The following is a 22560-nucleotide window of genomic DNA, read 5'->3' as shown; positions in this document are numbered from 1 at the left end:
CACACCCCGCCTCATTCTACTACTATGCAATGTTCACAAAAAGTGCCCAAAGTGTTAAAAAAATATGATCATGTCCCTCCGTTAAGTTTTCACTGGCTCCCTATTAACTTATATGCTAATAATACTAAACTCCTCAGCATACACACAGACTCAATTCCCTAATATTCCCTTTTGTTCGATCTTTGGTGTTCTTTCCCTTTCTCTGTAGAATCCACATCTTACTATCTGTTTACGTAACCATTTTCCCCCACAGTAAACTCCTTGAGGGCAGAGACTTTTTTTAAAACCAAATTCCTATGGCTAGGATCTAGCAGGGTGCCTGGCACCTGCAATACAGTCAATAAATAAAAACTCAGGAGACTAGTTCATTAGCACTGAATTTTAATTAAAATCGATAGTTTAGATGAAGAACAGGACTAGAATAGTGTTTACAATCAACTTCTGAAAAATCACATTTATATAAAGGAAATAACAGAGGCCAGCAGAAGTCCCCCAAAAAAGGTGCAGCTTATATTATTGCACTTGGATGAAACATGCTGTTCAAGGTCGCATAATGCTGAGGCCACACAAGGCCAGGAGGAGACAAATACAGAGGAAAACCTCCCCCCCACCCCTGCCAGGTAGTATTTCTTCTGGGTTCTCCAGGGAGCTCAAAAATATTTAGTATTTTTAAAAGATTCAACTAGAGCTCTTTACGAAGATTAGTCTTCAACGTGTTTTAGTTATGGCCATGCTCTTCATTTCAAATCATACGCAAGTCTAACATACAGCTTCTACCGCAAATAATGAGATATCTGTTACATTAGAATGACCCAGGGCCCCAGGCCATGGAAAGCAGAAAAGGGAATGAACCTCTACTTTATACAATTTCAGGGAATAATACCGTGGCTGTAGTTTATCCTTTTGAGCACTGTTCATTTTGGTCATTGATCTCAGCACATGAGAAAAAGTGACAGTGAGTACAAGTGGACATTAAAAATAATTCCTAGGCTATTAGTAGAAAATAAAATAAAAAAAAAGTCCCCGGCCACGTTCACAAAGGTGGCATAACTATGCCTAAGAAAAAGGCTGTAAACTTATAGAAAAGATAAACTCTAGCTTCTAAACAAATTACAAAATTGATTTTGCCTTTACCCTTGAGAGTTACTAAGAAAAATGTAAACCAGTAGACCCTAGTTACCAGAAAAAAAAAACGTCCTCCAAAGACAAGAAATGACCTTAAAGTTTGGCCTGGGCTAGTTTTAACTGCAGGTTCTCTCCGAGTTTATCCATGAACTCAAATGTATTCAAGTAGTCAGAACGTTGCACACTGATAAAGGAAGGAAAAAAGAAGGAAATTTAGTTTGTCTCTGATCAGGTAGCAGGTACAGGATAAGACTGAGACATGCTACTTAAAGTAGCATTCTATTTATTTCTAGAAGAAAAGTGGTTAATGTTAACAAACTACAAATTTATGGTCAATGACTGCATTTACGGTTCAAGGGGCTGACCCAGGGTACAGGCAGTCTGAGTGGAGCCAGGCCACACACACACATTCACAGGGGTTCCTGGTCTTGTAGCTTTAAGAGTAAAACTGCCCCAGAGCTTCATTTAGACTAATGCCTCGGAGACTGAAATCATTCTACTTCTTATTTCTTATTCTTCATTAAAATAACAGAACATATCCAGGTACAGTCATCTTTTTACTTATATCCCTACAAATTATCACGTCCTCAAACAAACAAACAAAACCCACTCTGGTGCTCTTATATCTACCTTTGTCTTTCTTAAAAAAACAAAAGACAATGGACTGGCTCTCATAATCCTGATGACAGGTGCCTATCCAAGTAGGCTTAAAAGTAACACACTGATAGGAACATTTCACACATTGTATTCTTGCTGAAAATTTAAAATAAGAAAGATGTAGTAATGGAGTATATCCCCATGACTGAGGTATACTGACCCTAACAGAGATCTCTGAGGACTCATGAATGAGACATGGGATTGGTGTTAGATTTCAGTATCAATTCTTTTTAATTAATTTATTTTTAAATTTAAGGATAATTGCTTCACAGAATTTTATTGTTTTTTAGTTTTTTGACATGAGCCATAGTAGCCAGCTTTGATTAAGGGAGGAAATCCCTGATCAGCAGCTAATTCAGCTGGGATACGGGCTTCTGTGTTCTCAAAACCGTCCTGGGTGAAACGATTATCTGACTGCTGGCTACAGATACTTAAGGAAGGGACTATAAGCAACTGGACATCTTGTACCTGTGCTGCTTACTTTTCTTACCAAATTGAAGATAAAGAGGTGGAATAAAATAGCCTTGGAGGTCCCCTTGTTTCAAAATGTCTGTAATTTTGTTATATTAAGCAGAACCTTGCCACCCAGTTGACTGCCAACTAGATCGGGGTGAGCACACTACAGCTTGGCTCATGAACTCAGTCCAGGCTGCAGCCTGGTTCTGTACACAGGGTTTAATTGCAACACTGCCACTCCCATTAGCTCTTGTATCACCACTGACTGCTTTCCCGCCATGGAGGCAAAGTTCAATACTTGCCATATGTTCCATAAAGCCTGAAATGTTTATTATCTGACAGTTTACAGATAATGTCTCCTGACTTTTGAACCAGATGACAAATAATAATTCATGTAACTCCAGAAACCACTTGATGTTTTGAGCCCAGTGAGGACAGATGGTAATTTGACCACAGAGCTTACAGAATCTTATACTTACTTGGGTAAACCTTTAATACATGCAGCTAAGTCCTTGGTCATGAAGCCAGCCTCAATGGTCTCAATACAGACTTCTTCCAAAGCCTTTGCAAAAAAACTGAGCTCTTTATTGTTATCAAGCTTAGCTCTGTGGGCTAAGCCTCTGGTCCAGGCAAAAATGGAAGCTGAAAGACAGGGGGAATAAAAAAAAGCACAATTCAATCATGCTGATTAGAAATATTCCCAAGCCTTTGTTTGACAAAATAGAATATTTCTTTTGTTTAGGTGACTGACTTCATTGGATGCTATCCACATGAGCTGTAAGTTTTAGGAAATATTTTATCAAATAGAAACTTTAAAAAAAACCAAACAAACCTGCATTTTTGTAGAGGAAATGTTTTGGATTTTGTTAGAGCTTTAAGAAAGCATATAGTCATAGGAGCTGCTGCTGCTAAGTCACTTCATAGGGAACTTACTAATTTGGAAAAATTCACAACCTCTTTTATCTTGTCTGTACTCGTCTCTTCTCTTTCCAGGCTGTAATCTGTTTTTAAAGTACTGTCCTTGAGGACTTCCCTGGTGGTCCAGTGGTTAAGAATCCACCTGCCAATGCAGGGGATGTGGGTTCAATCCCTGGTCTGGGAGAATTCCACATAACATGGACACCTAAGCCTGTGTGCCACAACTACTGAGCCCATGCTCCAGAGCTTGTGCTCCGAAACAAGAGGAGCTGCTACAATGAGAAGCCCATACCTGGCAACTAGAGAGTAGCCCCCACCCTCTGCTACTCAAGAAAGACTGTACACAGCAACAAAGACCCAGCACAGCCAAAAATTTAAAAAATTAATTAAAAAAAAAAAGTACTGTCCTTGAAACTTAGTTAAAAGGGTCTGTCAATGTGGCTTTAGATTCTCAGCCACATGTGACGTTTCATTGCAGCAAAAGAAAAGGAAAAGGAAAATGCTTGTTGATAACATTCTTCTCTGTAATATATACTCTCCCACAAAATGGAAAAGCATATGTTGTGTATATTTTAAGAAACATATTAAAACAGTTCTTATTGGTGGGACAAATCAGCAGTTAGGTGATAGTTTTATACACAAGGCATTGGGCAGCCAAAGGAACACATGCTGGAGTCCCTTTGGAGATTTCTATTCTGGTTGGAAATCAACGGAGCAGCCAACACTATCTTACCAATGGGATTGGTGGATGTCTCCTGTCCTTTCTGATACATTCGGTAGTGACGGGTTACAGTCCCGTGGGCAGCCTCTGCTTCTACTGTCTTGCCATCTGGACAAACCAGCACACTGGTCATCATGCCGAGAGAGCCATAACCTGTGAGTGGCAGAACATGAAGGATGGGATTCAAGTGTAAGAAGAGCCCTGGGTCTCCCAGAGAGGAAAGAAAACAACTTCAACTTGACAGGACTCAGTGAACAAAATAAACATGAGTGCATGGAGTCATCAGTAATTCTTCTGCCTTTCAGAAAAGGCTGTTTTTCCTCACTTATTTACTTCAGAGGCACCTGCTCATGGTCTGCCTGCCTGTATTCCACCCTAGTTCCATGACTTCCTAGCTACTGTGGCTTAGTTTCCTTACCTGTAAAATGGGTATAGCAGGGCTTCCCTGGTGGTACAGTGGATAAGAATCCACCTGCCAGTGTAGGAGAAGCAGGTTCAATCCCTGGCCTTGGAAGATCCCACGTGCTGAGGAGTAACTCAGTCCAAGTGCAAACAACTACTGAAGCCTGCATGCCCTAGAGCCTGCGCTCTGCAGGAACAGAAGCCACCACAATGATAAGCCTCCACTCTCCACAACCAGAAAAAGCCTGCGTGCAGCAATGAAGACTCAGCGTGGCCAAAAATAAAAATCAATAAATAAATCTTTAAAAAAGGAGGAGGGGGGAAAATAGTAAAAACACCTACTTCACAGGGCTGTTGTGAGAATTCAATGTATATGCATATATTCACGACTATATATGAAAAGAAAACACGTTCCTATTCCTTAGAATACTACCCTCCAGAGAATAAGAGTTCAGTATATTACTGTTATGCTTATTTGCAGATGCTCTGCTATTCTTGGAAAATAAAGATTCAGGAGTTGTCTGCAGCCACCAAGCTGCTCACAGGCTCACGCGGGACTGGGAAGAGAGAGCTGGTTAAAAACAGAATAGGATGGATCCGAGCACCTCCCACTCGCCCCTGCTCTCCTTTACAGCCTCACCAGAACGATTCTGTTCTGTGGTTTCCTAGTCAGAGAACCAAATTACAACTTTTAAGTCCATGTGATTGACTTTCCTTCTTTTATTCATTTTCGTTTACACTCGAATTCAGAGAACACTTTTCACCATTTTTGTTACCTCCCAATAGTACCTGTGGAGTTAACAATGCAAATTTATAATAGGCTGCTACCTTTTATTTTGGTTTGAAAGTAAGGAAAAAAAACTTTATAAATTCTTTGAGTACGATTAGCAATTTCTGTACCGAATTAGCAGCTCTTTTCCTCCCACTATGTTGATATGAGGCTTCAGTAGAGGCTCAAATATTCACTGACTGGAGATGTTTGGGGCCATATCCAAGGTGACAGTCTATTTATTTATCCATGAGACACTAGTTGGTAACACTGTCAAAACTGAGGACAGAAATAAAATGTTTGGTTTGAGTCCAAAGTAGTTCATGCCTCTAGAAAAGAATGAATGTGAAGACAGCTCTGCTGCCTTTTAATCTGCTCTGCTGACGTCACCTTTATCTGCAGGCACTGCCCAGACACAGAGTCTTGGTTCCAGGTTATCTTATCAGTGCATGGCTGGACACTGCACTGCAGCATTCTTGCTCTGAAGTCCTTTGAACCTCCACAGCTTGACAATAACATTTGCGCTATCCCTCCAGATACCCTCTAATTGCCATGAGGACATTTAGAAACCATGAGATGATCTGGGCCCATTCTAAGAACTCTGCTCTCCTTGCTTTGTGATGGAATTATCACAAAGCAACACTTCTTTCTCTGCTGCATTCAAACGACTGTGATGACTTCCCAGGTGGCACTAGTGATAAAGAACGTGCCTGCCAATGCAGGAGACATAAGAGATGTGGGTTGGATCCCTGGGTGAGGACGATCCCCTGGAGGAGGGCATGGCAACCCACTCCAGTATTCTTGCCTGGAGAATCCTATGGACAGAGAAGCTTGGCAGGTTATGGTCCATAGGCTCTCAGAGTCGGACATGACTGAAGCGATAGCACACAGCACGCCAGAGAAACAGGAGGGTAAAGAAAGACCTGGGTAACTCATTTATCTGACATCAAAGTTACTTTAACCAGGCAGATCTACTGATTTTCAAACTGACAGCGATGATTAACTTTTCACAAGAGAAAGAAAAAGAGTCCTTCCTGGGGAAAAGCAAATGTAACTGAAGTGAACACAAACATTCATCAGGGAAGTTCAGTGCACACTGCTTCATGAGTAACTGAAATTGAAGGACAGCTTAGCACTGAGGAAGGCAGGGAAGGGACAGCTTTTGCTCCTCTGGGTCCTTATCTCTGGCATGAAGCTCCTGGTTTCTGCAATTTCTGCTTCTTTGCTCAATTTCATGTGTTTAGAACTAAGCAGTATACACATGTGTTTTACGTGGTACGGAATAGCTGTCAAGGCTGGCAAAAGGGGCGTGATTTGTACCAGTCGTGGGATGAACAGGTTCTTGGGAGGGAGGCCCCTTGGTTATGAGATAATCCTGACCCCTTCTCTCCTGAGTCCCCTAGTTTTTTACATTCTTATTGGAAGGCAGGGAAAAAGAGTGATTTTCAGATTAGGTGATTGGGCTGCCTGTTGGAGGCAGTGAAACTTAAGGAGGGAAAAGGGTTGAGACATAAACTGTGCTAACATCTAAGATTAGAGATTCAACCCCACTGAGTTACTTCCTGGGCACCCCTGAGAGAAGTCACCTACCCAGTCTGAGCTTACTTTCCTCATCAGTCAGCTGAGAAGATGGACCTAAATGTCTCACAGTGCTACCATTTTATGAGCTTTACCAAGGGCTACAGAATCCCTCTTCCCACACCTGGGCACCACCTGTTGGCTGCAGGCCAAGCCCCACCTCCACTTATCCTCCAGCTCCTTACCTTGGGCCACGGAGTCCGACTGCACGTCCCCATCGTAGTTCTTACAGGCCCAAATGAAGCCCCCCTCCGATTTCATAGCTTGGGCCACCATGTCATCAATGAGCCTGTGCTCATACCAGATATTCTGAGCTTCAAACTTAGATTTGTACTGCCTGAGAAACGAGAAAGAGAAGAGAACAATAGACAAAGGAAACTGGTTTTGTTGGGATACCATCTGCCTCTCTGAAAGGCTGGAGGTGGGGCTGGAAGCAGCATGTTTTAGTAGAAGCAACACAAATTTGGGGATCTGACAGACATGGGCTGTGATCCCTGCCCACTCATTTTCTAGCTATGAAACTCCCATTTTCCCCTCTGTAAGGGCGATTTCATCCACTTGGCAGAGATGTGAGAATTAAGCAAGATGACAGTGTTCCAAGTATTAATACTACTTTTACAGTTTTCAGTATACTACTCACCAGTTTCTTGGGATTCAGCTTGCCTGAAGGATATATATTAAAAAAAACAAAGAATATAAGGGGGTAGAGAAAGACTATTTTACTGCCCAGTATCATTCAGGAAACTAGGACAGCTTCCAGGTTTGATATAGACAGGGAATGGAAGGAGGTATTAAAATGTCTTGGGAAGGATACCTAAAATCCAAGCCCTGGTCTGAACGCTGGTATCTAAAGGGAGGAATGCCATCTTCAAAGTTAACAAGTACTCAAGTTCTGTTGAACCTAAAATGATTATAAATGTAGACTTAAGTTCAAACGACTCCATTAAAGTTTTATTTATTTTCTTTATTTACATTTAAATTATCGGCTGTGCCCACAGCTTGCAAGATCTTAGTTTCTTGACTAGGGATTGAACTCACACCTTTGGCAGTGAAAGTGTGGAGTCCTAACCACTGGACTGCCAGGGAATTCCCAAAAGGAGAATTTTAAATCATAACAGTGGGCTTAAGAAAGAACAGAAATGGGGTCTTCCCTGGTGGTCCAGTGGCTAAGACTCTGAGCTCCCAGTGCAGGGGGCCCAGGTTTGATCCTTGGTTGGGGAATTAGATCCCATGTGCTGCAACTAAAGATCTTGCATGAGCAACTAAGACCTGGTGAAATAAATAAATATTACAAAGAAAGAAAATGGAATAGGCCCAATTCGGAAACTTACACACATGAAAAATCAGAATGTTCTATCACTAACAGGGAACATTTACTCACACATTAAATAATCCTGGCTCTGAGAAAAATGTGGGACCTTTATCTGAGAACACATTTCCCTTCTAAAAGCAACTCAAGAGTTTTGTTTCAACCCTTGTTAAATCTCAGTTCTGTCCTTATCTTAATAAGATAGTGCTGGTTTTTCACTCAATTTGTCCCAGAATCAAAGGGATAAGCATATAAATTTTATACTATAAATGCCACCATTTGTGACTAAAAAAAAAAAAAGGAAAAAAAGAACTGTAGTTACTTGTCATATATCTCCTGAAAGATGTCTTTAAAACGTCCATCGTATTTCTTCAGGATAGTGTTTTTGGTGCTCAGATACAAAGGCCAATTCTTAGATAAAGCCATCTGGAAAGAACTGTGTGCAAAATCTTCAATTGACTTATCTTGATTGTATATCCCCATGGCAACACCACCACTCTCTGTGAGGGGAAAATGAGGAAAAAAAAGAAAGGTAAATAGGGTACAGCTGCAGCAAGTCTAAATCCACCCCCACCACCAAAACAGCCTGCTTCCAGCTCTCATGTCTGAGTTCAGGCTTCCAATTTCAGTATTCCATGAGTTTCTGAGACGCATAATTGGAGGAAAGACAATTCTAGGTAAAGACATTCTAACTTGTTTTGAAAGGCCCATACCCATGAGAAAAGCATGGTCTTTTGGATCCTGAAATACCAAGAACTGATATGAACCAGAAACACACTGAAGAAGGGGTAAATAATTTTTAAACTCTTTTCAAACTTTAAAAAATTTCAAGCATGCCTTTTAAGCTTTAAGTGTGCACTCAATCTTCAGCCACTAAGAATACATTTTAAACATGGAATGAAAATTCTTATAATTTCCTGGAGGATACTGAAAGTTGGTTCTGCTTTGGCAGAAATAATCATGCGCCATGTAATCACTGGTGTTTCAAAACTCTTACTGTTTGAACTCTGTTATTACTGAAAGTTAGAACTTGAATCCATGCTACTGCCCAGGGCCAGCTTGGGGCTAAGGATGAGAGAGGTGCAGAAACTGGCAGAACTAGATTCCTTTAAAATGATATGACTTAGAGGAGGCAAGGAGAACAACAGCTAGGTACATTTTGAGATTTTGTTTGTGTGAGTTCTTTTAACAAGCTTAACAATGGGGAAAGTCCTCTGTTCTTTCAACAACTTTCTGGTGGGATTTGCCATATTGAACCTTAGAAACAGCAAAATCGAGGGAAGAGAAGAAAAAAAAAAACACCAAAACAAAACCCAAACAGTCCACTTTCACAAAATAAACACTCAGAGCCAGAAAAAAACTTCAGCAAATAAATAGAAGGGCCATTTTCAAATATAAACCCTATCAGAGCCAAAGCGCAGGATTACATAACAGGCAATTTGGGGCTATTAATGTTTAATTTATGTAATTTGTGCATTAACAGATTCCTGTCAACCTTCCCTCCCTGTTTTGAGATGCATAATTATCTGCTTGTATTTTCAATTAAGTGAATTAAGTGGCTAATTCCTTTTATGCCACAGGAAGCCAATGACTTTTTTATGTTAGGTTTTGAGTCCTGTGGAAATACTATAGATTCAGGTTGCAATTTTAGGCAGTCACGCAACTAACTTTAAGAAACTGGTGATAATGTTGTCTAAATGGCCTGTTAAAAATAGTGAAAAATACAAACATACCTGTGAAGTTATGTACTAGGTATACCGTTTTGGGGGATCCATCGCTTGGTGTGTAGGATATTTCTACTTTTCCAGGCCCCGGCACAACAAAATCAGTTGCTCTATACTGTACCGGGTAAAAAAAGAAAAGAAATTGCAAAACTGTCCTAACAAGAATTACATGAAGGGAAAAAAAAAACATAGAATACAGAGCTGGAAGACACCTAGACAATAGTACAGTATAGCCCAACTTTCTAATTGAGAGGTGGAGATAAAGAGGTCCAGAGAATTCCCAAAGCTAGTTAGTAGGAGTACACATTAGAAATCAGTATTTATCAGGTGCCTACAATGTAAGGGGCAGTTTTCTAAGTACAGATATGAGTATGAAAGAGAGTGACAAAGTATTCCCTCTTACAAAGCCTATGACCTAACAAAGTCATACAAAAGTGAAGCAACCTTAAAACCTTTCAAATGTCAACAGCGGGCATAGATATAAAATGCTCCTGGAAGATGGAGGAAGAGAAATGACCATAACCTGGAGGTCAAGGAAGTCTCCTCTTGGGGGATGACAATATACTAACTATAGCACTGAAGATTGGCTTCCCTGGTGGCTCAGACGATACAGAATCCACCAGCAATGTGGGAGACCAGGGTTTGATTCCTGGGTTGGGAAGATCCCCCAGAGGAGGGCATGGCAACCCACTCCAGTATTCCAGCCTGGAGAATTCCCATGGACAGAGGAGTCTGGTGGCCTACAGTCCATGGGGTCACAAAGAGTCAGACACGACAGAGTGATTAAGGGCAGCATGGCGCTGAAGATGATTTGAGAGTGTGGAAAAGTCTGATGCTAGGAGGGACTGGGGGCGGGAGGAGAGGGGGATGACAGAGAATGAAGTGGCTGGATGGCATCACCGACTCGATGGACATGAGTTTGAGTGAACTCCGGGAGTTGGTGATGGACAGGGCGGCCTGGTGTGCTGTGATTCATGGGGTCGCAAAGAGTCGACACGACTGAGTGACTGAACTGAACTGAACTGAATGCCTGGTCCTCACTATGACATACTTTAAGTGATTAACCTGTATCCCACATTATCTCATTTGATTCTTCCATCAATCTTACAAGGGAGGAACTATGATGTAGTGCAAACAACCCATTTGGGGTCTGGTCCTTGGACCTTCAGGGCTTGTTCTCTTCATGGACATCATTCTACTAAGGTCCAGCCCAGGACTTGCCCATAGAAAGCAATCATTTTGGAAGCAGCTGCAATAGGCTGATGACCCTAAAGAAAGGGACTTCTAAGGACAGCTACCTCTGTCACAGGTAAGGAAAAATATGCCCAGCCCACATTAGGCATATATCAAACTTTGCTGCCTTGTACCTTCTTCAATGGCTTAGATTAGAATACTTTCAGAGTCAGGTACCAGCAGATGCCAGTCAAACTTATTTATCTTTGTTTACAGCAATACTAAGGACAGCTGAAAGAAGAGCTGTCAGATAATGAGACTAATATCTATTCTATGTAGAACACTTCTGATATTTATGGGTAGCAATTGATTTTCATTCCTCAAAAGGTGTCAAAGCACCATAAATGCTTTCTAGACGCTTGGAATTTTCAATCTAGTAGACTTTAATAAACAGAATGACCATTCTTTCAGTGACTGATGCCATAATAATTTTTAAAAAAAGGGAAAGGAAAAAAAGGATACAACTTAGAGGCATGTTCCCAGGACTAGTGAGTTTGTAGAAATCTCATCTACATTCCCTCTGAGCCTCTGAGAATTATCTGTGAAGGGAATTGCCAGGATGAAGGGACAGCCTGAAACACACAGTAGAACAAAGTGAACTGTCACTCAAGGACTGACCTGGTAACCCAGCCCCCAGGAACAGAGTGGTCTGCTCTGCCCATACTATTTTTAATGATGGCGACATCAAAGCCTCTGGGTGTCAGGGACAGAGAGACTCTTGTTTTTAAGGCTCTCGTAAGACATGAGCTGCTTTCATTGAAAGTCTAAAACTTCAGTTTCAACACAGAATTTTTATTTTGTTTAGTTGGTAATGTTTGTTTAATTTGGCAACAAGCCTACCTGTATAGAAGTATAGTAACTATACTTTTTTTCTTTCCCCAAGGAGGAATGTTCTGAAGAGATTGCTTTCAACTACTGAGTTAGTTTGTCTTTTTATGCATGAAATGATCATGTTTAATATAATAATCTTTGGTAGTTCTCAATTCTGTCTGCACATTAGAATCACCTGGAAAGCTTTAAAACACCATGGAATTGAGATTTAGCTAGTGTAGTGTGGGACACAGGCATTCGAATTAAAACAAACAAAAAAAAATGGTTTTCTTAAATGGCAATGCAAAACAAAACAAATACCAAAAAACCTGTAAAAAGATCCTATTGTACAGGCCAGGTTTGGCTGAACCACTGATTTAGTTAAACCACAGGAAATGATATGAAAATCTCTGTATCATATGGTTTAACCTAATAAAAAATAAAAGAAAAAAAAACGCCTATAAAAAGTTATTTATAGCGAGATAGGTACCTGTAAGTTTATCTGAATTTACTTTTATTTAAATGTCTATGTGTGTGTGTATATATACACATATATATTCATTTCTCAATTCTATACCTCATTTGTGGGCTTTCCTGGTGGCTCAGTGGTAAAGATTCTGCCTGCAGTGTGGGAAAGGTGGGTTTGATCTCTGGGTTGGGAAGATCTACTGAAGAAGGGAAAGGCTACCCACTCCAGTATTCTGGCCTGGAGAATTCCATGGACAGAGGAGCCTGGAGGGCTATAGTCCATGAGGTCACAAAGAGTCGGACACGACTAAAGTGACTGAGCACAGACCTCACTTAATGGAAGTAGACACCAAAAGAAAATAAAGCACATATAAGTCAGAACTGCTGGGCAATAAAAGGCCATGAGAAAAGCACATGGAAAGTCAAGTCATGCCAACACGACTTACTTGATCCCCATAAGCATGACGACCTATGATAATGGGTTTTACCCATCCGCTCACAAGCCGGGGTATATTTTTGCAGATAATAGCTTCCCTGAAGACAGTGCCACCCAGGATATTTCGGATGGTGCCATTTGGAGATTTCCACATTTGTTTCAACTTGAACTCCTCCACTCTCTTCTCATCGGGGGTAATGGTGGCACACTTGACACCAACATTGTACTTCTTTATAGCTTCTGCAGCGTCCTTGGTGACCTGGTCATTGGTGGCATCGCGATTCTCTATGCCTAAATCATAGCTGGGAGGGAAAGGTTGAAAGCGTAACTTTTCCAGACACGCCTACAGGTGACTGAAGATACTCCCCTTCTATCCTCATGCACCACTCTATGCATGCTGATGGTACACAGGGCCTGCCCTGCAGAAAGTGAAGGCTTCATACACACCTAAACCTGCTGAGTTTTAGCATTACTGTACCCTCGATACAAAGATGGCTGTCAACTAAAAAAACCTCGAAGAAGGGCTAGACTGCTGGGCCATGCTGTGTTGTGGGAAGCTGTTGAGAAGGAAATGAAATGAAAACCACTGTACTCTTTTCTCTCAGCCTACTCTTTACCACCACTTTCTGCAGACTTTCTTCATCTGATTAACATAAAAATGCAAACCTAAGTATTATTTTCCCCTTAGAAAATATTGTGCTCTAAAAATAAAGCGGCTGAGGACTTAAAGGATTTCTTGCAGTTTGGCACTGAAGTGGTGGGAGTTACAGCTGAGACAGTGCCAAAAAATGCTAATAAGTATTATGGCCAATTAGCTGTATGTTGAACCTTTCCCTAAATCTCAGGCAATTCTTTCTCCTGGAAACAAGCCTGAAGTTTATAGACTAAATAATGGAATCCAGCAATGACTTTATATAGCCCACTGATTTATAGCTTAAAATACACCAACACCCAGACTGCAGGTTACTCAGAGTGTGAAAGAAAGCTGGTTGTACAGAACAGAGAAGAAGACTATAAAACTTTAAAGTAGGTAATAGTTTGTCAAAAGCAGGAGAAACAAAACAGAAATATAACAGTTTATTTTGTTCTCCAAGGCGTAAAAACTTTTCCAGTTTTTTCAGCTTTCAAAATTTGCTGAACCATCAAGCCCCTCAATCTCTCGTTTCAGTTCTGGTATTTTCCTTCCTTTAGATATCCCACTTCTTGTGATGGAAACGCAAAAGGGCATCCAATCTGGTATATATTTCCAAATAAAAATAATTCCAAACTGCTTTAACTGTTTGCACCTCCTTCCTCTCCTTGAGGGTGTATTGTCAATCTACATTAATTGTCAACCTCCAGACCTCCTGAGGATATCCTTCCCTCTTAATCTTCTAAGGGGTCACTTTGTATGCACAGCCGTGGATTGTGTGTAAATTTTCAACATGACCTATAACCCTTTGTCTTAAAAACTTACCTAACTGCTCTTTGACCCCAAGTAGGTGGAATGGTCCTCAGAGCTCTCTGAATGACTGTCTCTTGGGCTATAATACTCAAGCTGACATGAATACAATTCTCCATTTCTTTCTTAGATTATTAATTTTTTTTCCATCGGCACTAACAAAGACACTCTTATCTTCTGACTTAGGAAGTGCTGAATATCTATAAAAAGTCCACTCCTAACTCAAACAACAGTATAGTCAGCAATATTCACATTCACAGGAAACATTTTTCATCAGAAGCAGCTTACAGCACATCAGTGGATTTTTTTGCTTCTAACCGAAAAGAATGAATAAATGGTCCAATCACTGTCTAGACAACAGAAAATAAAACAAATGAATCATTCCACTTGCCTCAAAAAGAACCAATCATGTAATAACAATAATAGCAATCTTGGAACTACTTACACTTGTTTATGTCTCCAAAAATTTTTTAGTTTTTAGCCAGTGACTCTGCCTTCTAGGTATAATGACTGTCCTTTAAAGTTCCTTATGCCTCTAGGCTAAAGAGAATCTTTGTAGCTATTATCATGGGAATTGTTCTGCAAATTCACCTATTGCCATGTACATGAAAGTCACTCAGTTGTGTCCAACTCTTTGTGACCCCATGGACTATACAGTCCATGGAATTTTCTAGGCCGGGATACTGGAGTGGATAGTCTTTTCCTTCTCTGGGAATCTTCCCAACCCAGGGATTGAACCCAGGTCTCCCACATGGTGGGCGGATTCTTTACTATCTGAGCCACAAGGGAAGCCCAAGAGTACTGGAATGGGTAGTGTATCCCTTCTCCAGGGGATCTTCCTGATCCAGGAATCAAACCGGGGTCTCCTGCATTGCAGGCAGATTCTTTACCAGCTGAGCTATCAGGGGAGCCCTATTGCCATGTAAGGTGTCTGTAAAATGTTTCTTTAATCATTTGCATGTTTTAAAAGCTTCATTTCCTATGTGTTTGTGGACTTCTGCAGGTATTTGCTCCTTTTCAAGGCTGCAGTATAGACACTATCAACAGCTTGTGAGTGAAAGTCGCTCAGTTGTGTCCCACTCTTTGCGACCCTGTGGACTCTAGTCCGCCAGGCTCCTCTGTTCATAGGATTCTCCAGGCAAGAATACTGGAGTGGTTTACCATGCCCTCCTCCAGGGTATCTTCCCAACCCAGGGATCCAACCTAGGTCTCCCGCATTGCAGGTGGGTTCTTTACCATCTGAGTCACCAGGGAAGCCCTTATTCAACAGCTTAGCCACCAGAAGGCTTCTCTGGCCTTCACTATCTCCTGGAGCTTGCTCAAACTCGTGTTCATTGCGTCAGTGATGCTATCCAACCATCTCATCCTCTGTGTCCCCTTCTTCTCCTGTCCTCAATCTTTCCCAACATCAGGGTCTTGGACACAAATGGTTTAGGTAACTTCTCCTGAAAGGTGGGGATTATATTAGATAACTTCGAGAATTCTGTGCTATAATTGTATAAACCGGAGAAAAGACAAAGAATGAACAGGTAAAAAGGTCCACTGACTAGTTAAGCAGAGTGACAGAAAATGCTTTATCTTTTCGAAACGACAAAACTGTGTTAACTACATTCTTTACTGATTTATTAGAGGATTTCCAGGCAGTGCCAGGGGTAAAGAACCCACCTGCCAATGAAGGAGATGTAAAAGATGTGGGTTCAATCCCTGGGTCGGGAAGATCCTCTAGAGGGCATGGGAACCCGCTCCAGTATTCTGCCTGGAGAATCCCACGGACAATACATATATAGCCTGGTAGGCTATAGTTCATAAGGTCACAAAGAGTCAGACACGACTGAGCAACTTGGCACGCAGCTCTATTCTTTTCCCCTCTGCAAATAGTACCTAGTGTTACTCTTGGCCACTGATTTATTACAAACAAAACCCTCACAGGAAATAGAGGCTTGGAAAGACCCGAGAAATCGCTTTGCTGCCATCGTAATTCTTCTCTTCTGAACAACGACAAGTTCAGTATTTCTAGTATTATGTTAAAATTAAAGATTCATTTCACATATATTTGAAACCCAGTCCCCCTAAACTTGAGTTCCCTTTGGAGTTTATAATTAACCTCTCTGTCTAAAACTCTTTCTTCTGGTCCCTTCTGACCTCCATCCTGTATTAATTTAACACTAGTTTACCAGACTCAGATGACTACAATTGCTATTGTGACAACACTCTGAATGACTATAATTGTGGTTTAGGTATCATCAGTAACAATAGAATCAGGTTGTTTCTCCAGGGAAAAGATCAGCCCCTGAGCCATGAGAATGTAAACTGGATGCAACCTGACTTCCCTGAAACTAACATTTAAGGAAAGTCACAGAAATTTCAAAATTTCCCCCAGGGATGGGGGAGCCTGGTGGGCTGCTGTCTATAGGGTCGCATAGAGTCGGACACGACTGAAGCGACTTAGCAGCAGCAGCAGACCTTCCCTTGTGGTCCTGTAGTTAGGAACCCCCCTGCCAATGCAGGGAACACAAATTTGATCCCTGGTCCAGAAGATTCCATGTGCAGTAGGGCAACTAAGCCCATGTTCCACAACTACTGAGCCCCTGTGCCCAGACCCTGTGCTTTGCAACAAGAGAAGCCATTGCAGTGAGAAGCTGGTACACCCTAACTAGAGAGTAGCCCCTGCTTGCCACAACTAGAGAAAGCCAGTGTGCTACAATGAAGACCCAGTGTACCGAAAAATAAATAAATAAAAACAAAAAAACAACTCAAAGATCAAGTTGGAGTAGATCTGAGACTTGTCTCCACTCCCTTCTTGGTGCCCTGAAAATAAACCTTTACTTTGCTGCAAACAACTACTGTCAGAGTTGCCCTCTGCACAGGGGCACACCAGTTCTACGTTTTGTTTGCATATAAGCTTGTCCAAAGCTTTATTCACAAGATAGAGTGGTATCTATGCAAAAAAGTGACTTATACCCGGAAATAACATGGATTATACTTTCTGAGTTTGCTGCTTGGCAGAGTGATTCATTTACCTATGCAGGTCCAGTTCCACGTAGGGAAAAATGAGTTTCTCTTTAATCAACTCCCAAATGATTCGTGTCATTTCATCTCCTTGCATCTCCACCACAGATCCGCCTTGGATTTTTTGAGACATTTTGACTTCAATAAACCTCTAAGAGGAAAAAAGATAAGACACATATCTCATCATTTGTTTCATTACTGTGTAAAAGCAAAATACAATTTGGTGATTGCAGCCAGGAAATTAAAAGACGCTTACTCCTTGGAAGGAAAGTTATGACCAACCTAGATAGCATATTAAAAAGCTGAGACATTACTTTGCCAACAAAGGTTCGTCTAGTCAAGGCTATGGTGTTTCCCGTGGTCATGTATGGATGTGAGAGTTGGACTGTGAAGAAAGCTGATCACCGAAGAATTGATGCTTTTGAACTGTAGTGCTGGAGAAGACTCTTGAGAGTCCCTTGGACTGCAAGGAGATCCAACCAGTCCATTCTAAAGGAGATCAATCCAGGGTATTCATTGGAAGGACTGATGCTAAAGCTGAAACTGCAATACTTTGGCCACCTCATGCGACGAGTTGACTCACTGGAAAAGACTCTGATGCTAGGAAGGATTGGGGGTTGGAGGAGACGGGTACGACAGAGAATGAGATGGATGGATGGCATCACCGACTCGATGGACATGAGTTTGAGTGAACTCCGGGAGTTGGTGATGGACAGGGAGGCCTGGCGTGCTGTGACTCATGGGGTCGCAAAGAGTCGGACACGACTGAGTGACTGAACTGAACTGAATAAGAACAACTCATAATAGCATGATTGCACAGAAAGCTAATAACAATTATATTAACCATTAGAATTGAATACATTCTCTGTATAAAGCATTGTGTTACATGCCTCTTGTGTGATTTCTGAGTCAACACTCACAGCAACCCTGTAAGATGGAAACTGTTTTTCCATTCTACTTTGCTAAAAGAAAGCAAGCTTTCCAAGGCTATCCAGCTAGAGCGTGGGGGAGCCTGAGCCTGTCACAAGCCCTTGATAATGTAAATCACTATTCTTTATTCTTGACTGTTGGTTTGTCTTATCAAATGGGATTATTTAAAAAATATCATGTTTATTTGAACACTTCAATCCAATGCCTCATTGTACTAGGACTTCAAGATGCACAGAATGATGGGCACTACTATTTCCCCTCTTTTAAGAGGCTGTTTTGGTTAAAACAACTATCCTTAACAAGATTCAACAAGTTCTAGTGACCCATTTTAAAGAAAATGTAATTAAGTCTTTTTGCAAGTGAAAGATGAAGAATTCCTGGTGGAACTCTATTTTCCTAGAGACAGTAAAGGATAGTGGTGATGATACACTGAATACAAAGTGATTTCTCAATTACAGAAATCTGTATGTATAGAGAAGGACTACTGCTCAGAACATGTCCCTGGCCTGTCCTTGGTACCCCAGCTCCTGGACTATTCTTCCAGCCATTAGTGGGCAAAGGCAAACTGCCAGTGGGTGGGATAGGGGATTGGAATTGTTCTAGGAAGAGGTGTCTTCCTGGGATGTGGGGGTAGCAGATTCTAATCAATCTGATTCCCAGAGATAGCTGGGCTACACCCTATGGATGAGCTCAGTCACCTCCCACTCTTTGCGACCCTTTGGACTGTAGCCCCTGGGCTCCTCTGTCCATGGGATTCTCCAGGCAAGAATACTGGAATGGGTAGCCATGGCCTCCTCCAGGGGATCTTCCTGATCCAGGGATTGTACTCATGTTTCTTATGTCTCCTGTACTGGTGGGTTTTTTACTGTTAAGTCCCACCTGGGAAGCCCTTTGTGAAAAGTGAAAGTGTTAGTTTCAGACTCAGTCAAGTCTGATGCTTTGCGAACGCATGGACTGTAGCCCGCCAGGCTCTTTTGTCCACCAAATTCTCTAGGCAAGAATTCTCAAGTGGGTTGCCATAGGGCTTAGGCTCAAAGAAAGGCATGTTCCCTGAGAGTAAGAGGAGGCACTGAGCCTGCTAAAGGTATCTGTACCCTTTCACGGTGCTTTAATGGAAAATATTTTTCCCCCTAGAACATAACAACAGATTGCTTTTATTCTATTAATTTACACTTGAGGACTGAAAGTCAGGAGAACTGACTTTAAAATATTATTAAGGAAGAGGTCTATAAACATTATCTTAAAGAGTTGAGTTAAGGTTGTCTGGTCTTTATATTTTTAAATGTAATGATTAGTAGACTGTGAGCTTCAGTTCCTCATGACAAGCCAAGATATATTCCCAATCTCTAGGCCAATTTTCACTTCCCAATTTGCAATTCTGGGATTTTGCTTATGATATTAGTATTTAGGAGGTTCTCTAGAGCATTACTGGGGGACCATCTGGAACTCAACTAGAATAAAAAAGTGAACACACTGGTGTGAATGAGTCAGCTACTTCCCATTTGTAATTTCAAGTATAATTTAAAGTACAGCTTAAAGTATATGATTTAATCATACTGATCCCACAATCACATCTGTCCTTGTATTTAAAACAAAACAAAAAGAGGCAGCAAACTTATCTTAGTTTTGATACATTTCCAAGGCTATATTCCTATGAAGTATTATGCAAGAGTTATAAATTGGCTATTTTTCTTTAACAGCAAATACAGTTAATAAAAAGTCATACAGCAAACTTGAAATTTCAGTAATAAGTGATAATATTTTTTGGTTAAGCAAACATTTTCTGATTAATCTTTCTATATTTAGTAATGCATAACTGAAACATTAAAGGTTTTCTTCACGATACTTATCCATTACATTTTTACCATCTTTTAATTTAGAAAGTGAAGCTTTATTGTAGACTCTGGGTTACTACACTGTAGGACACTATTTTATTTCTTCTAGATTTGAATCCTATGAGGGTTGGCTTCAGACACCACTGAATTCACTTTTTACTCTAGTCCCTCAGACTTTTTTGTCTCCACCCAAACCCTGATTTCAGAAGGAAGGCCTTTTCCAACAAGCCAGTTCATTTATTGAGCAGCTGAATTCCAATCTCCTGACACACATGTGAAATGCTAGAAAATAAACCTGAACTAACACAAAGTTGTTTAAGAAGAGCTGCCTCCGGGGGTGGGGTGGTGGGAGGGTGCTGAGTCCATGAACTACACTAATTTCTGTGCAAAAAAAAGTGTCTTGCAGAGAAGACTCTAGACTCAAAGAAAAAAGGAAACAGTTGCAATTTATAGGTGGAAAAATTCCTGAGTCATTCCCTTACAGGGCCTCCGACCACCTCCAAGACCTCCATGACCAGTTAAACGCAGTATTGCCATATGAATGAAAGGGAGGAATTACTAATTCTCACCTTTCAACAATCACCCCAACTCCTCTCAATCTTGGAGACTCAGCTTATCTCCTAAAACGAAACAAAAAAACAGAAGACAAAGATAAGGTACAAGGCATTCCAGCACTCTTCTCCAGAGAATTTAGCTATTTAGCTGCTTTTTTTTTTAAAGCCAGGCAGCCCGGTTTATCTGTTTCAAAGTAAAGTGCTGAGTGCACCCTATGGGGCAAAGGGCAGTTTTAGGTCCGCATGCACTTTCCAAATAAAGTATAATAAATACCCCTGCTTGCACACGGAGGAGGGCGCGTCCGTGGGCGCGGCCCGGGTTCGTCGTCCGTTAGCTAGTCTTGAGGTCTGCACGTCCTTCGGGGACGCCGTGACCAGCCGGTTCTTGGCCAGCATGCGTCTTTTGGCCCTTGTGCAACCGAAGCCAGCTGGGTTTCCCCTTCCACGCCCGACCCTTCCCTCCGAGCGTCGGGACCTTTAACCTCTTCCACCTTAACTCGAGATGCCGACGGCGACATTTCCTCCACTCCCGGGAGCCACCAGGTGGCCTAGCACCGCCCCTCGCCGCCCCCTTCAAGCTCCCCAGGAGGACGCCTCCAGCCCGCCGCACCACCAGTCCCGGCGGCCCCAGTTTCATGCACACGCCCAAGTCCTGCAACAGCCGAGGCCGCACGTCTTCTCCCCCCTAAACCCAAGACTTCGTCTTCCACGAGTCCCTGCATCCTCCTACCGCCCGATGTTTTCTTCTGCTGCAGACCCGGCATTCCATCCGTCACCGCATGCCACCTCCCCCAGCCCAATTTCACCCTCCTGTGCCTAACAGCGGGCCGCCTACACAACCAGGCATCTAGCACCGTCTTCCTCCCCTTTCTTTCTCCCACGCCCACTACCTGGATTTTTTTCCCGCTGCCCTGCGACCAGGACGGGCCGCTAAATTTCCCCTAGCATACTCAAGATCTGAGCGTCCTTTTTCCCACACTAGCCACTAACAGAATGTTCTCGCAGGAGCCAGAGACCCGGGCCGCCCCTCGAAGCCCGGGCAAGGTACCTGCGGGCAAGGTACGTTGGCGATGACCCGGGAGCACACAGTCACTCAGTGTCCACTTTGGCAATCCCGGCTGGATCCCAACTGTTCCGGCTTCTCACGGGGCCTCAGCAGAAAGCCAGAATCTGGCCTCCCAGGCAGGGCTTTTCCTCTTCCCGGCTTTTGTCCAGACCCTGGCCCGGCCCCCTCAGCCCACCTCCCGGAGCTCCGCCCCCGAGCCCCCGCCAATCGCCGCGGGCCGACCACCCGGGGTGGGCGTGGCCATGGGTCAGGGGCGGGTCCTTCCACTGGGGCGAATCCGCGGCCCCGCCTTCCTTGCGCTCGGGTCGGGAAAGGCGGGGGCAGCTGCGCGGCCGGATTCTGACGCCGCCGGTCTTCTGCTGAAGTACTAGCTTGCCACCTGCTGGCTGGGGAGTTGGGCGCGCCGGCGCTGGTATTCTGAATCCCAAGCCACGAAGGGGCGCCCCGGGCTTTGTAACAACCTAGGGTCAGGCGGAGTGAGTTTCTGCTGCTGCTAAGTCACTTCAGTCGTGTCCGACTCTGTGTGACCCCACAGGCGGAAGCCCACCAAGCTCCCCCTTCCCTGGGATTCTCCAGGCAAGAACACTGGAGTGGGTTGCCAGTTCCTTCTCCAATGTGTGAAAGTGAAAAATGGAAGTGAACTCGCTCAGTCGTGTCCGACCCTTAGCGACCCCACGAACTGCAGCCTACCAGGCTCCTCCATCCATGGGATTTTCTAGGCAACAGTACTGGAGTGGCTTGCCATTGCCTTCTCCAGTGAGTTTCTAGGTCTCCAGTAAAGACAAACCGGAGACGGCGCGGCTCGGACCTATCCTATTCCTTGCACGCTCCGGATGTGCCATAGACTGGAACGCGTTTGGGCATAAAGAAGAGTGTTCTGGGCAAGCCTGAAGTCACTTTGGGGGCTTTTCCGCGCAGCTGGAATGCAAAGGATTGAACAGTTGCACAACCAAATTTCACCCACCACTGATGACTAGGTCTTCAGAGCTAATGTAATAGCTCTGTAATGTATAATTTCAATTTCTATTGCGTGCTATAAATAATGGAGAAGGAAATGGCAGCACACTCTGGTATTCTTGTCTGGAAAATCTCACCGAGATCGAAGCCTGACCGGCTAGA

General features: G+C 42.7%; 1 protein-coding gene across 1 annotated transcript; it reads right to left on the bottom strand.

The window, feature by feature from the left end:
* Window positions 1-364: 364 nt before the first annotated feature.
* IDH1 (isocitrate dehydrogenase (NADP(+)) 1) lies at window positions 365-21587 on the bottom strand. Its single transcript, XM_055398085.2, has 10 exons — window positions 21424-21587; window positions 20391-20441; window positions 17068-17207; window positions 12617-12908; window positions 9669-9774; window positions 8258-8435; window positions 6812-6963; window positions 3890-4030; window positions 2718-2880; window positions 365-1309 (listed from the first exon to the last, which is right to left on the bottom strand). Exons 3-10 carry the CDS (start codon window positions 17187-17189, stop codon window positions 1219-1221), a joined length of 1245 nt encoding a protein of 414 aa, XP_055254060.2. The 5' UTR covers window positions 17190-17207; window positions 20391-20441; window positions 21424-21587; the 3' UTR covers window positions 365-1218.
* Window positions 21588-22560: the final 973 nt, after the last annotated feature.

This window comes from Moschus berezovskii, chromosome 2 (assembly GCF_049115385.1).
Source record: "Moschus berezovskii isolate FMDL1 chromosome 2, NW_MosBer_1.0, whole genome shotgun sequence".
Classification (NCBI taxonomy): domain Eukaryota; kingdom Metazoa; phylum Chordata; class Mammalia; order Artiodactyla; family Moschidae; genus Moschus; species Moschus berezovskii.
This window is presented reverse-complemented; position numbering and strand designations above follow the sequence as displayed.

Excerpts from the sequence above, each read along its gene's own strand:
- IDH1 (XM_055398085.2), bottom strand. The coding sequence starts at position 17,189 with ATGTCTCAAAAAATCCAAGGCGGATCTGTGGTGGAGATGCAAGGAGAT. Across the intron at positions 9,775-12,616 it reads GTCATGCTTATGGGGATCAA|TATAGAGCAACTGATTTTGT; the intron begins GTAAGTCGTGTT and ends TACCCGGTACAG. Across the intron at positions 8,436-9,668 it reads CCTAGTACATAACTTCACAG|AGAGTGGTGGTGTTGCCATG; the intron begins GTATGTTTGTAT and ends TTCCCCTCACAG.